The 16,504-nt window shown below is 40.8% G+C and overlaps 1 protein-coding gene across 18 annotated transcripts in view; it reads right to left on the reverse strand.

The window, feature by feature from the left end:
* LOC116841638 (calcium/calmodulin-dependent protein kinase type II alpha chain) overlaps positions 1-16,504 on the reverse strand; it is a 143,819-nt gene that overhangs the window by 56,537 nt on the left and 70,778 nt on the right. For 11 of the 18 annotated variants that reach the window (XM_032809819.1, XM_032809816.1, XM_032809824.1 and 8 more), the window contains exons 6-10: positions 15,713-15,815; positions 11,358-11,536; positions 10,872-10,994; positions 9,461-9,544; positions 1,437-1,497 (exon numbers count right to left, since the gene is read on the reverse strand). In XM_032809819.1, the coding sequence (XP_032665710.1) occupies positions 1,437-1,497; positions 9,461-9,544; positions 10,872-10,994; positions 11,358-11,536; positions 15,713-15,815 (550 nt within the window). The remainder of the gene's footprint in view (positions 1-1,436; positions 1,498-9,460; positions 9,545-10,871; positions 10,995-11,357; positions 11,537-15,712; positions 15,816-16,504) is intronic. The other 7 variants (XM_032809827.1, XM_032809822.1, XM_032809825.1 and 4 more) reach the window with 1 other exon arrangement.

Consider the following 16,504-nt stretch of genomic DNA (forward strand, 5'->3'; position numbering starts at 1 on the left):
ACCATAAATGATCTCGTAATAATTGAGATAACGATCGGCACTTGAACATTTCATCTTTCTGAGACAACATTTTCCGCAAGAGGCTCTCAGTCGGAAAAGTACGCTTGGCAAAACGATCGAAAGAGAGAAAGAGAGAGAGAAAGAGAGAGAGAGAGAGAGAGAGAGAGAGAAAGAGAGAAAATAACAAGTCTCGTGAGGACGATAAAATCTGTTTGGCAAACAGGCGAGTGCGTCGATTGAACAGTGATCTCGGTTTTACTGAGCTTTCAGGGATCCCCAGGTGCTGTAATTAATAATGAGCGACGTCTATAGCGATACTGGACGATCGAGAGCCTAACCCGAAAGTGACGAGGCGTGACTCAATGATTTGCATAAATTGTAACGAACGAGATGATAACGTGATAACGATGAGACGTCGATGAAAAGGAAAACTGCTTGAGTCCACTGCGACGACAATTTCCGTTACCCAGAATTCTTGTCTCGCGACAAACGTGCATGCGTTTCCCTGAACTCTTTCGCCACTCTTTCGCCACCGTACGGCTGTCGCGACGCGCGTTAATTCAGAGCAAACGGTCTTGCTTTCTGGGTAACGTGCCACGGTCCTTGCAGGATATGAGGTGCGAGCCATGTGCATTGACTATATGAGGTACACGAGGTGTGGATGAACATCGTCGTGATAACCAATGTGCCGAGCGAGCGAGGATGAAACGCGATTGTTTGCCTGATAAGCGTCTAATTAAGTGCGAAAGCCACGCCGACGATGATTTCCGGAAAATCGAGTACCCTTCGATCCCTCGCGGTGTTTGCTCAACCTCGCTCCTTCGACCACGAGAGAGTGTCAACGAAAGGGACTCTAATTTGTTTCTGTGCACGAGCAAGAATGTCCGCAGGTGCTCCATTCTGCGGTCGTTTCCCGTGAAAGCTCTCATGCTCTCTAAACGCAGTTCCGACGCGATTCAATTTTATTGTCGAATTTACACTTCGAAATGATCCATTAAACGGAATTTATTGAAGAAAGGTCTACTCTTCTCTCGGTCCCCTAACTTCCAGAGTAAAATAGACGCCGATTTCGTCGTCACGTCGACGGAAACTGAAAAAAAATTCGCGGCTGCTTGTCGAATTTGACCGGCGGGAGAATCACGGAGGAATGAGAATCGCGCGTTCGTCGATTTCGTGCTGCCGAATGGGTAATGTCGGCACGACAATATCGCGCGCACGACCATATCATGAAGCACCTCTTGAAAAGAGCGAAAAGGCAGATGAACAGATCCTCTATGGCGAGAGTGCAAGACGAATGACGACGGAAGGGGGAGTGGGAGAGAGTTCGGGTGGACGAATTCGTAGACAGAAACACGGGGACATAAAGTTTAACAGGAGGTATAAAAGTACTGTCTGTCGTGGTCCATGTAGCGCTGAAGAGGGCCGGAGGTACTCACCCTGTGTATCATACTTACTGGAAAAGTTCCGTGTCGCCAACATGGTCGTCAGTATAGCGCCCTGCAAGTGAGAAGAAAACACGATTACCGTCGGGCATGCGTGCCAGACAAATGAAACCGAGGAGCATTCTGTCGTAAAAATCAGACAGCGCGATTTTTACGACGGTAATAACGGCGTAATAAAGTTGTCCCCATCTAGCCGAGATACCGATTCGAACATAAATAATAGTAATATAAATAATAAAATACGAAAAATTTCTTAGGACAGTAGACTTTTCTCGCGCGAAGCGACATCGTTTCAGTCCTTTTCTCTTTAGCCAATTCAATCTGACTTTTCAAAGCTGAAAAACGACAAAGCATCATTTCATCGTATTTAACAACTTTGATCGTTGTTACGAGAGATTTTGAGCCGATTCAGATCTCGAGATTGATTCGCTAACTGCTTAGTTGCATTGTTCATTTTTTACACGTAGGAAAATACGTACTACGTTCAAGTAAGCGTTACTTGTCTCAAGTATTTCATAAGAAACACGTTCGCATATCTATCATGTAAATTCATCACAAGCATCAAATTTTATTACTTGTTATTTTTATTATTTTTATTATTTTTATTACTTTATTCATAAAATATACTCTGAATTCTAGTAAATTTAGCACTTCAAACAAGAATGTTAAATGAAAAAAGAAAAAAAATCGGTTTTCTCTTACCACATAGAGTTGACTTCTAATAAAGAAGATTAATTCTTCTCTAGAGTGCGGGATAGATGAGTTTTTTTATATTTGAGTATATTTTCAGACTATTATCAAGAAAATATTCCTCGTTGAAAATAACCATTACTTAAGAAAAGAGAAACAGACTAAATAATTGCTGTTCTTAGCAGAAAATAGTGTTTTTCTGTATGTAGGCATTTTCCACATGAGTGGGCACGGAAAATCAGGGTAGAGTGCGTATGATTACGCCAATCGTTCGGAAAGTCCAGAACGTTGCATCACAATGAGAGAGAAAGAAAGAGAAAGAGAGAGGCAGCTTTTAATTACGGGGAATAATACAATAGAAGTGCGAGGGAGTACGCGACTGACAGTCAACCTGAAGAGCGAGGGTTGTACGTAGTTTCGGCTTGAAGTTTATCCATAAACTCTCTCGTCCTTCATCGAGCATGTCGCAACGCTCGGTGATATTCGCGGCAAGTTGGGAACATTGTCACGCAGTTAGAAAATTTCACTGTTCCGTAACGGCTCCATGATGCATCGCGATAACTTTGCGTTAATGCGGCCGTCATTCAGATAATATTATCGGAAAAGAGAGAAAGAGAGAGAGAGAGAGAGAGAGTCCGAACGAATACCTTTTTCGCGTCCGTGTTGTCTGAAATCGAGCGATATTTCTCGTCTCGTTCGACCGGCCGCGTCGCGTCGCGACGGATTAACGACGTTGCCCATTTCTCTGTTTTATGACATCCGAATCACGCGATCGATTGGACAATAAAACCTTGACGGTGATTCGTCGATACTCTTACGAGCGAAACGTCGACAAGTATCCAAATAAACAACCTCGAAACGCACGTTAATCCGGGAATTAACGCGCGGCGAGTAATTTACATACCAGCGACAGAAAATCGACGCTGCAGAGTTGTCCGATCGATATCATGAATAAATTTACCAGTTAATTCTGATAATTAAATTAGCACGAAATTCGTGATCGAGTAAAATTCTCTTCTCTCTCCCCCCCCTCTCTCTCTTTCTCTTTCTCGTTATATTTTACATATCTTTTTTAACTTTTTCTCTTTTGCAAAATAGCCTTTAAATTTTTGTTGTTAAATTCTCCACTTTATACAATTGTAGTTTCGCGATAAAGATAAAATGTTCAATATTACTTGAAACATACCGACGATACGAGAGATACTTAATCTTTCGCGATAAGCCACCGTATGCTCGCACAATTTAGGAAAAAGTTTTCCGCTCTCGTCTCACGATGGCTATTTAAAGACGCAACGGGTTACGGTCTTCATCCAACATTTCACGATCATTCTATCTTCCATTTGACCTTTCCACGTTACTGGGTTGCTATCTTTCTCTCGTGAATTTTAACGAGCGTTGGAATTAACCGCGCTAGACGCCGGACGAATTAGCACCTACGATGCGTGTGTGTGCGGTTGCTCGTATATTAATGTACACCGCCCGACGCGCAGAGATACTCCCTCGATTTACGCGATGTACGGACAAATGTTATTCGACAAGAGCGGTAGACGGGAATTGACGATAAATCGGGAGTCAACTCGAAGAGAGATAAATCTGTTTACTTCGAAATATCCCCCGCATGAAGATACTCTGAATTAATTTTAACAATTTCGAGTGTTTCTTCGTTCTTTCGAGGAAAAGCATGAAAATACCCTCTGAATTTGGCTGGAGTAATTCGAAAAGTAGAGTGACTCATCCCCATACAGCACAAATCTTCAAAGGACGTTCTAAAGACGTTCTAAGGACATTCATACATCCTAAGAACGTTCCAGAACATTCTCTGAAGATTTTGTGCTATCTGGGTCAAGTCATTCGAGTCATTTTTCACTCGTTGAATTTGAATATTTTATTCGAAATTCAATCTGATGCAGTTGATCGTCACAAGAATCGATTTACTTTAATCGACTGTATTCGCTTATATAGAGTATCTGATGAAACATATAAAATTCTCGTGCAGATTAGGTCAAACTAAATAAAAAATACGAGTTATAGATTTAAGAAAATTGACGAATAATAACGCGCGATAGATTAGTTGTGATGGTGACGCCTGCGGTTGTGTGTGCTCGTAGATTAGGGCAAATTGAACAGTCCTCTCTATTTTCTTTTAATAATCATGTGTGGATTTTTAGTTATTAATTCGCTCGGAAATGTTCTTTAGTTATTAACTAAAAATCTGTGTGATGGCGTGGTTCTTTGCAAGATGATGAAGAACTTTTTTGTTCAATTTGACCTAATCTACATGTACACACGAGAGTTTTTTTATGTTATCGCCAAACGCACCCTATGTGAATCCACTCAAAGCTCGAGTGAAACATTCACTCTCGCAATGCAAGAGTGACAGTATTTTCACTGTCGCTTCGAGTGAACATACTGCCGCTTTTGACTTGTGTTTTGAGTGAGATTTCACTCCAAGAAATTCAGAGAGCAAATCGAAAATTTGGAATAAAGCTTTTTTTATACGAAATTTCCCGAGAAAATTCACATTATTACAATCATTGCCGATATACAATATAAGTAAATCTCGCAACGACGGCATTGTAACAAAAGTGTCGGTGTATTATCGATAATGCAGCTATTTATTTCCCCCCGGCGCGTAGCCGGCGAGCGATGTCGCATTTGCGATACGACGGTGATTAAAATTTCATTACCTCGGGTACAGTCGTCTCCTGTTGTCTGTACAACATGAATTTATTCTTCAGCGCCCGCATGTTTCAATCTGCCAGCGAAGGGCCGTCGTTAAACTTTCCCACTGAACATTTGCATTTTTATGAGTCCACCTTAATCGACATTTGGCTAGCTCCTATGTCGCCCGGCGTTTTTAACGCGCTCGACCAATCACATCTTCAATGCGCAGCGAACTCGATTTAACTGGTTCGAACTGCAAGGTCTGAGAGTCCATGAGTTCACAGTGGGACAGTTTCGCTGTTCGTAAAATAGCAGAGAGCATTACGTGCGCGTCCAATTTGGAAAAGCCGAGTTACAGTATGAATTACGAAGGCTATCGCCGCGGCACACGATACATGAACTTTTAATGCGCATACATAATACATAAGCTTCTTATCTCTTATAATGGCGTAACATTTGCAATTGTTGCAACATTTATTAGTAAATTGACGTTATTGTGATCGTATAATAATTTTATCGTTCACCGATGCGAATGACTCATGCTCTGTGAACTCTCTTTTACTGATAAGAGCGCCTCTAAAAGTGACTGAAAGTCAATCACAAGGGCTTAAAAACCACATTTGGAGACCGATAAGAAAGAGTTGAGAGTAAAGGCCCATATGACGATTGGCACGGGAGGTGAGGACGCATTATTTTCAAATTCTATCTTATCACACATCTTCTCTACTCGTCGTTCTCCGCGCACTATCTACGTTTGGCTCACTCAGACACTTTCGTACACTCTCTGTACGAGCGATCGACCGTTCGTTTCATTATTGACGAATAGTGTTATAATTAGCGGGCCTCGATATTTGATTCTCGCGGGGGCAGCCTTGCGCAAAAATACGAGCGGGACGGTCGAATGGACGTTAATTAAGCCGATACGCAATTACAGCCACGTCTCGTCGCACCGACGAGATAATCCGGCCTGATCGAACCTGCGCGCGCTATCACCGAACGCTAGTAACGCTCGATAACACTCTCGCGAATCGACTCACGAGTCGAGGGAACGCGAGTCTCTGCCGAGTCGCTAATTCGCGCCGACTTTAAAACCGTGTCGTGCATCTTAATGTGCGGAAATTGCCCGTTCTTGTACGGAATAGAGCGCGTGTCGACTTTGAAGGAATTACGTGTGTACACAGCTGCGTCTCCGCAGCGCAAATGCGTTTCTTTGCCGTTCTCATGAGCAACGATATTTTTCTATCTAATCATTCACCCCAGAGACTACGTCAGTCGCGCGAATTTATAAAGTGAAGTTACAGGCGAATCGCGACACGACTTCCGCGATATTACCGATGTTCCCTTAACATAAGCCTGTCTTGATCTATAAGTCGTGGCGGAATTCTTAGGGGAAAACTCGCGAGAAAATATCGGAGGAATCGCGTTTGTGGACACTTGCGTATCCATATATTCTCGGTCGCAAAACTTTTGCACACTTTTTATCGGATAAAGTCGCAGTTTTTCAAGTTGTTATAATTGAAAGTCATCGCGCTAACATGTGCACTATCGCCTTATCCTATATTTTATCAACTACTTGGGAAATATAATATTCTCTTACTTTAAAATAAATTTTTCTTTTTAAATTTATTGTCACACTCCGTTATTTCGGCTCGTGTCACAACCGATTTACTACGCGTGTATGTACATACGTTAACACTGGTTAGTAATATCTTGAAGCGTTGCGACTTTATTTGATAAAGAGTGTGCAAATCGTTTTGTGTCAAGTGGATTTGGGAGCACACCAAACTATATTAAAATTAAGAGTCATTGCTGACGAGTTTGCTCAGTAATTATATAATTAATATTATCAATTATTAGTAATATTATTATTTATTATTAGTGTTGTTAATAATGTTACTAATTGTAACATCGGTATTATTGCACAAGTCCGTCGGTGATGACTTTCAATTTTGACAATCCAGTAAGCTCCCAACTTGATTGTGTCGAAACCGTTTTGCAACCAATTGTACACCTGAGAATTTTTTAATATTTTTGTACTATATAGCATGTGAAATTACAAGTAGAATTCTATTTCGGTATAATTCTGTCGTGAACTAGACCTGAAGCGCAAGACACGATGTATTCCAAGGAAGAAATTACTCTCTTTCTCAATTTATGAAATGTCGTGTAACGTAACTACATTAAAGTCGCGTGTGTAATTCGAGTATTTCGCACGTGTAAACCACAAAAGTCTCGCGCGGTTGAATCGCGAGCCATTGTCGGGCGTTTAATGGTTGCTCGTCAATCATATCGAATAATGAAATGTTTCCTTGCGCTTTGTTTATTGAACAACTGCCACCAAGTGTCGATGCGATTACGTCGTTCAGGCGAGACCGTAAGAATCAAGAAGTGGGACAAAGTCGAGCGTTCTCAATTAGGCTCCTCAGTCACAAGGACATGGTCCCAATAATTTAGTCTCGTTACGTCCGAAAACGCCTGCCGACTCGAAATGATCAAACTTTGGTGATCCGTTCGATAAGAATGATGGGATTAACCGAGTGCACCTTTGCGCAACCGTGTAATTAAAAGTTTGCGTAACTACGTTGCGTAAGTACTTTTCTCGAAATCTAATTTCTCTAAAAAAAGTATAAAATAAAAAGATCGAAAGTCAACGAAGAAGATAGCCAAGGGAACTTTAACGATGTAAGATCACAGTAAGAATATAAATAAACATTTCAAAGGAACAATAAAGATTGTGATGTAAAAAATGTGAAACCAGCATACCCGACTAGTTATCGTAAAAAAATCGCAATTGTTAATACTAAAAAAGCTAGATATCGCGCTCTTGAAACGAAATCAAAAGGCTAATGAAAAAGAAAAAAATCGAAGAAACAAACAAATCTTCACGCTTCTGTACGTTTACGAGGGTTTCGCACTCTCACACATTCTCACAATTAATTGAATCAGACTCCCCGTTTGCGAGGGTTTGCGCGTTTTGTTCGACCCGTGCATTCGACGCATTTCGATAAGAGCGAACGCACGTCACGCACGTGTCTCCGATAAAAAGCGACACTTTCCGCTCTCGTAGCGCGCGAGAGTGCGGTGATTGCAACGGCAAGTGGACTCGTACTGCTCGTTCCATCGTTCGTTAATCGACAGTGTGACTTGTCGAACGACAGGGCCGTAGAAGCGGTGTCCATAGGTAGGGAGGCGTCATCGATTCCCAATCGAATCGCCGTCGTCGCTGATCGACTCGGATCGATTTTTTTTCTTACAGAAATCACGATATTTTCAATTGCTTCTGACGCGAATCAATTGTCTCAAGGCAAAGTTGATTTTTTATATGCCCACTCATCGATACTGTTATGTTTATAAAAATACAAAAATATTTGATACAAAAATTACAATCAATTTAATCAAATTGTTGCCTCAGTTTAATACAGAAAGTTTAAACTTTAAGTGTGTTGTGCAGAAGACTATAAAAGAGACGGTAAATTTGGTTGTAAATATAAAAATAACTAAGATTTCAGCCGAAATCCTAGCTCCTTCTTCAACTGAATTTCGGACGCATCTTTCAGAGTCACTTTCTTCTCTCTCCTATATACTTTGAATCATGGATATTGAATGAAATGAGGAAACGTTAGACCTACGACGGTGATTTCGGTATCAAAATATCGATGGACTTTTTGTCGTCAATTTCAATGAGCAAAACTCGAGTAAAACTGTCAAATTGACTTCATAAGACTTAATCGCAAACTTTCCTCTTGAAAATGTATCCCTCGTTAATGCAATACAGGGTCTTCGGGGATTATGTAGATATTGTATGTTTAGCGATCTCCTTCTCTCTCTCTCTCTCTCTCTCTCTCTCTCTCTGTCGTTTGATAACGTCTCCCAAGAATCGATAAGTGGGATTTGCCAGCGTAATGCCGGCGACCACGCGCTACGTCGTTCTAATTTTACAGACATTACTAACATGCGCCGCGCGGCACGCAGACGCAATCTCGACCGCAACGTGATAAGCGGACATAATGGAATTTACATTTGTAAATAGTCAGACTAATATACGAGATTTTGCGGCTGGTGAGTTAGAATTTGCACGATTACCGCGTTACATCTCCGCGTGTCCGGTCTAAAACTGACGACTGAGAATCGCGAATCAAATAAATCTCGGTTTCTTGAAATCTCTCGTAACAATCATCCATATACCAATGATGCGTTTCGCGAAATGAGCCGTCTTTAGTGATGAATCTCCATTTATCTCGCTAAACGATTATTCCAGGTGCGCTTCGTCCGAGTGTAATTCGGGGAACCGACTAATTAGGACGAATCGGGACAAGAAACTTTATCACGGCAGACAACAGGAGCGAGTTGGAATAAAAGATTACGCGTCCTTTTACGCATGTGTAAATCAGATCTTGCATAATATTGCATTTCCATTTGCTCTCTCCTCTCTGTTTTTCTTGTCTTTTTGCATTGTACCGCGGGTGATTGGAAAAGTGTATTCGTTATTTATCGCACGCGCCGACCTTTCGCAACGCGACGGAATTATTTAAATAACAAACCGCAAATTCATAACGCGGAATTACGAAATATCGTCGTAGTGACGAGTCGGCGAAATTGAAGACAGCAATAAATCGCGCGTCGCAATAAACGTGTTTACGAAACGAAACCATACTCGCACTCACCTTTAATTTGCGCCTTGCGTTGAATTTCTTCAAGCAGTCCACGGTCTCTTGTCTGTGCACCACGGATGCGACACGCTCACGTTGCTGAAACACCAAGTAAACGAAGAGCGATATCAGCCGCCGTCCTGTGGGAACGATTGGATTAAGTCTCGCCCGAGATTAGATCTTAACCCTCGCGCGCTTCGCCGAAAATGAAATTTTATCGTTTCGTAAGCCAGCGACGAGAGAAAATGGCCAGTGTACGACGTATCCCCCGATACAAGCCTAGCTCGTATACTCGTGAGCTCGTGAGTAATAATGAAAATGACACAATCTCTAATGGTAACTCAAGTAAATTGCCCGGCAATTTTGGAAAGCTAATAAAATTGGCAATTTAAAAAAGGAAAATTACGCGCGGTAATAGAGAAATTTTTATATATGGCTCGAAAATTTATCCTTTAAGATGAGTAAAATGTATATATTTAACTCATATTTTTCATAAAATATTTTGTAATACTATATCGATATATTATATATAGCATACAGTAATTAGGAAATTAGAGAAGTACATAACTAGAGAAACTTAAAAAAAAGTTTTTACAGCATTTTCAAGACAAAATATATTAGGCTCAATCTATATTTTTCGTACCATCTTAACCTTACTGACTTACAGTATTTTCATTTATCACTTTGCTATTTCACCGACTAGACTATATTGGAACAATTTCTGTACTATTTTAAGAAATGAAAACTTTAATACTCTCGAAAGATTACAAATAGTTTGCTTCCTCTCATCTGAGAGTCGTTTCAGAGATCATCAGATATACATTTGATGAGAATAATATAAGAATATTGTCCTATTTTTTATGCATTAGTGCGGAAAACTTAGGTAGTCTATTTGCGCATAAAATTATCAAAAACGATGAATTTTACCAAGATAAATTACCATCTTACCGTAATTTTACCGTAAGTAATCGTCACTTTGAACCTGATTTTACAGAATTTTATATCTCTACTCATGAGCATACGAGACGATTCTATCGACTTTCGTAACGTGTTAGTTTACACGACGCTTCGCCGCAAAGCTCCCAACTCGAAAATATTTCGGATTCTTGTCCGATATCATAACTGCGCTATTATAATGGCGCTACCGTGCCGTTTTATCAATTTATATTCCATCTATCAATTTTCGTTTCATTCGAATAACCGTATTTTAACGTATTAAATTGCAAACACGATAAGTCGCATATTACGTAACGTTGTCCAAATATTACAGAAACACGATACTTGGAGTAAAGTTTCTATACGCCGTACCGTGCGGCACGGGTTCAATTCGAGAACTGATCGTATAACCAAGTGTGATTATGTTACTTCCGAATTACGTATGTAAATCTGTACGAGCACTGATGATAATAGAGTAGACAGTACTTACGCAGATCCATGGATGCTTCAGTGCCTCGCTGGCAGTGATCCTCTTTCCCGGATTCACCGTCAGCATCTGATTGATGAGATTCTTGGCTTCCGGCGTGACGGTGTCCCATTCTGGACTCGGATACTGCGAACAACAAACGCAACAACATTGATGAGTCATTATACTCGCTTGTACTTCTAACCAATACAAATCATAGAATAGAATAGAGTCGGAACGCATGGAACACTCTCCTTCCGATGATCACATTTTTCTTTCCCGTATAAGCAAATCGAACGAAATGAAGAAAGAAGGGGCGTTACTACAGTGTGAGAAACATATTCTATGCCAGCAAATAGAAATACGTACACGTATGTATCGAGAATGCTGAACCGTGTAAAAAAAGACAGAAAAAAAGAGAAAGAGAGAGAGAGAGAGAAAGAGAATTTCTCGTCAAACACGACGTTGCAGAGTATCCGGAATTTCGAAGTGAATTGACACGATACATACATCATACGATCCGGCCTTGATCTGCGCGTAAAGTCGATGCTGATCCTCGTCCCAGAATGGTGGGTAGCCGACGAGAAGGATGTACAGGATGACACCGCACGCCCAGATGTCGACCGGTTTCCCATACGGCTCTTTCTTCAACACTTCCGGGCTGAGGTAGCCGGGCGTTCCCGCAAAACCTTTCAGCAATCACTCGGGTTCATTCCCACTCGAAGGATAAGAACGCGACGGAGACTTGCGTACCGAAGGATTATGGGGATCAAGGCGTTACGTGCGCGAAATCACGTTCCGGGCGTTATCCTTCGTTGTCGAAGCTAACACTCGGATGGCAAATATAATCTCGACTGCATACTTTTACACGGGACATTCCACCCTGACTCTGTCAAATGATCACACGTCTCTGAATGAGATGTATCGTAAATCGATATTTAGAAAAAGAAAGAAATCATACGGCAGTCGAGAATAAGCTTATTATCTGACTTAAATGTTACGAGTAAATTAAAACTCTACATACACGGAGAGAGAGAGAGAGAGAGAGAGAGAGAGAATATATCCTATTATAATCTCTATCCATATGAATTCGTTTTATATGTACTATATTTCTAATACTTCAGATATAGACTGTCAGTAAGATCCATCTTGCTAAGGAAATAGCAAATATTTTAATAGTACACATTTCAGTTCCTAAAATATAAATAGCGTATATGAAAAATGAAAGGTTAGTCACAATATCGATCTATTTCTCTCGGCTATACAATTCCATGATAATTACTGTAAAATTCTCTCCGTATAAAACAGTCCGAAAACACATAAAACAAAAATATTGAAAATTTGAGGTCTTTCTTCCGAATGTCTGTACAAATTTCATTACTATGCAAATAAGAGCACATATGTCGTATATACAAACGCGTGGGTAGAGTTCTAGGGTGGATAAATGATGGATCTGTTATTGGAGAACTTCAATTTCGCGATTAATCAAAACACGCCCATTTCCCATTTATTTCGCTCTAGTCAAAACATATACTCAAAGATAATAATTGGAATTCGAAAAAGTGTATCGTATACTGAGAGAAAAAAAATCGTTGATTTAATTAAAATTATAGTTATTTTTGGCCCCAACCATATTTTTCTAGTAAAATGGTAATAGTAACATGGATATAAGATTATTATCATATTTCGAGAAAATTTCTGAAGCGACGCCTGCTATTCTCCCCTTACCATTCTCGTTTCGTCGATCGCGCGTGAGACGCTCTGTTTCAGGAGCGTCCTCATGTAAGAAATATATACGTTGGTTACAACCGTTTGTCAGAGATACACGCGGTTATAAAAGTCAATAAATATGTAGCGTCGCAACTGGCGACACACGGTCTTAATTCTTTGCGGAACAATCACTTAAAAAATATACAAGCGCGATGGCGACGGCGACGAGAGAGAAAGAGAGAACAAGAGACAGAGCGCTGTGAAATGTTTCGAGGTCAATGACAACGAGAAGAAGGCAATTGGACAATTTAGGCGCGAGTTTTGTCATCATCTTTTGTTCTTCCCGCTTTTTGTCCCGACAATTTTAGTGTGTTTTGTCGCCGATGTAATTACTTTTTTCGATAAGCACGTGTCGCCGTTACATAACCAATTGAAATTGACACGCAGTCGCTTTGGCGCAGCAAAAATATGTGCGCAATTAACTCGGATACGATTGTTCTCGGAAATACTACACCAGCAACGAGAGTTATTCAATCTTTCGGCCGGCATCGATATCCATTTCGTTCGTTAAAATCTTTTAACGCGAGTCCGTTGAATAGTTCGTAAGACAAACCGTTACAATTTTCTCACGCTCCCGCGGTTGCGAGCACGAAGAGGAACGTTGCGGAATATTTATTCAGGACAAGTGATCAGGTTTCCACCCATGAAAGATCAATAATGTGATTAATGTTTTACGTGACTATCCCTATATTTTGCATATCCCTATGCATATGTAAATGTCTGTTTTGTCGCAAAGTCTGTGCGTTGTAAAAATTGTCGATGAAATAAATATTGATTCTCCGAATGATCACGTATCTCAATTGCACTTGGGGCAATCGGTTGCCCTTTACCTTTTACCTTTTCACATTTTAATTGACGCATAAAAGCTATGCAACTCTGCGCAGCAAATGATATTAGTTTTTTTTACCTTGGCCCAACGACCTGGCTGCGCGCGCATTTTCAGCTCTTGGAAAGACAGAGTGTGTGTGTGTGTGTGTGTGTGTGTGTGTGGGAGAGGGAGAGAGAGAGAAAGAGAGAGAAAGAGTAAAAAATCGATCGTGAAAATAAGCGAAAGATGAACATAAGTGTTGCCAGGATATTCGCACATGTGTATCGAAACATATAGGCTATCCCAGAAGAATCCATCTTAATTTTAACGACGTACTGTTTTGTCGATTGTAAAGAAATATTCGATAAAAAAGGTAAGAAGTCAATAATTTAAACACAATTAAATACACAAAGAGAGCATTGTAGCTTTCTTTTCATTCTTTTCCATTTTACTTTATATTTCTAGTAGTCCAGTCTAGTAACGTGCTGTCAGTGAGATCTATCTTGCTAAGAAACAGTACATTCTGTCAGAAACACAGCAAATATTTTATAATTAATATAATTTTATAGTAAAAATTACTATAGAGAACTGAGGAATAGATCAACATTTTGCATTAAATTATGATTCTTTCGTTCTATAGTTATAATAATAAATGGCCCGTCCTTCCTTAAAATATAAATATGAAATAATGATCTCAATGGTTTTTCTCCGTGAGAAAACGTCGCCTTCGAACTTCAAGGCGAAACCTCAGAGTCGTTAAAATTAAAAATTGGGACTTATAAAAGTCCTCAAATCGAATAGATACGAGAAGAAAATGCGAAAAGGTTAGCCGTGGAAAACTTGTCCCGTGCATTTTTACATAAAGAGGAACAAAACGAGTTGGTGTTGTTTCAATGAGTTCACCTGCATTCAAATATGCCGTGTTCATACACACACACACACACACACACACACACACACACACACACATATATACACAGCCGTCTGTGTGCCCGTTAATATACATAAATCAAAGAGACCACAAAATACATTGAAAGATTGAGGTTCATGGCTGGGATCGTAAATTATGTGAGAAACGACGAGACAGCTCGTGAATACAAGAGAGCAAACAGTTAATTAAAGAGCAATTGTTTCTCCACAGCGAAATGTAGTCAAGTTTTCAGAAAAAGACGATCTAGAAAAACGAGACAGAATGAGACTTTTCCTAACAGAACGAGACGAAATGAGTCTGAAATGAAGGAGTAGCTTTGTATTTCTTCTCTAAGAAAAGGAATAGACGAAAAGATAGAACTTGTCCGCGAGCACAATTAGTTTGCGATAGTCTTGATACGTCATATTTGGTATTTTCCTAGCTTTATACTTTGCCTGGATTTTGTGATTGAGGAATAAATCGACATTCTGTATTCTAATTCTTTCATTTTACATGTGCTATATACTTTTAGAAACCGAAATATATTAAAACACTTGTTGTATTTGTATAACTACTAGAAACATAATAAAATTAAAAGGAATTTGCACGAAGGAAAAAAAATTATAATATTCTCTCCATGTAGACAAAAGGATAGACGAGAGAATAGAACAGTGCCTTTTCCACGAATACAATAAGTTTGCGACAGCCTTGATATATTCTTGCTGTATTACGCTAACGCGCGTGTTCCCTACCCGTAAGAAAATAATACGTTACGAAAAGATAGATACCGTAAGTCGCGACGATTCTCGAACAAGAGCGAGACAACGAAGACTATGTTTCGCTTGAAAATTATAGTCTGCGATGTCAAGTTCGCAATTTGAGCCACGACAGTCCGCGGAATCCAGTTATTCTCACAGATATTAAGGGCCTTTCAGTCAATTCGAACTCGACTTGTTGAAAGTCTCGACACAAACGCGCCATTCTTTGCTTCTAGCTTCCCTTTTGTATCTTTTATTCAACAAGGATACTCGAGGGAGAATTTGATGAACTCTATACGTCGAAATTCCGGCGATCCGCCATTTGTTTGCGACTCGCCGTATCGTGCCGGGATACCGCCGGCAATCGCGCACAGCAACGCACGCTTGACAACGCCCGATTTACACGATCGAGCAACCCGTCGACGCGAAATTATTCGGCGCGAGCCCTCGAAATGGTTCCCGTCGGAATCGCGAGAAAAGAGAAAACGGTGTGAGCGATCAGGGGTCAAATATCGTGGCGACGCTCGGTCGCTCCGGATCGACGACAAAAGCGTGTCGTTGCAGCGGGAGAGAGAAGCTCCGACGGATTAACTGACCGGAAGAATCGGGGCGAACTTACCATACCATGCCTGTGCTTCACCCTGCACCTCGATCGCCAACCCAAAGTCCGCCAGTTTCACAGCCGCCCCTTTCGCTTTGCTCGCGAGGAGTAGATTCTCGGGCTGCAACAGAAAAAGGCCGTCGATTATTGTCCCGCAATTCTCTCGCACGAATAAGTTACGGGATTATTTGGGGTAAGTTGACAAAATTGATTATTTCTACTGTTCTCTAATAGATTTCAGAATCAAGCAAGCAGGAATTTCAAAGCCATCTCTGACACGTTTAAAAATCTAGCTCGCTTAATTTTGCAAATTGTAAAAAAAAACTGGAAATAACCGCCAACTTACACCGATGTCCAACTAGTCTCGGTCACCCGCGGCATTTACATTCTCGTTCAGGTTCTCGCCCTGAAGCCTCGACGATCTTAGGACAGATCTCCTGTCATTTTTCTCCCTCGACGTAATTGAAATCGCGGTGCGAAGTTGGCGAGTTGCTTAGTTCGGAAAATTGAAAGGGGGCGCCCCGGCGAGTTTTAAGCTTCGAACGAGAGAATACATACCCTCGATAGAGAACATCGTCCCGCCATTATTGTCTAGGTTTTCCGGGACGTACCGTGGAAATCGCGGAAAGTAGACGACGCATTGTACGGAAATGCATTGTGGAAAAATAGACCGCGCGGGTGCTCGTTTGCTTCGCTCGCTCGCTCGCTCGCTCGCTCGCTCGCTTTATTTCAACGTCGACTCCGCAAACGCGCAGTCCGCTCGGTAAACTCTCTCTCTCTCTCTCTCTCTCTCTCTCTCTCTCTCTCTCT

This window comes from Odontomachus brunneus, unplaced genomic scaffold (genome assembly GCF_010583005.1).
Source record: "Odontomachus brunneus isolate Ranch 3 - 2012 unplaced genomic scaffold, Obru_v1 Obru_scaffold_017, whole genome shotgun sequence".
Taxonomy (NCBI): Eukaryota; Metazoa; Arthropoda; class Insecta; order Hymenoptera; family Formicidae; genus Odontomachus; species Odontomachus brunneus.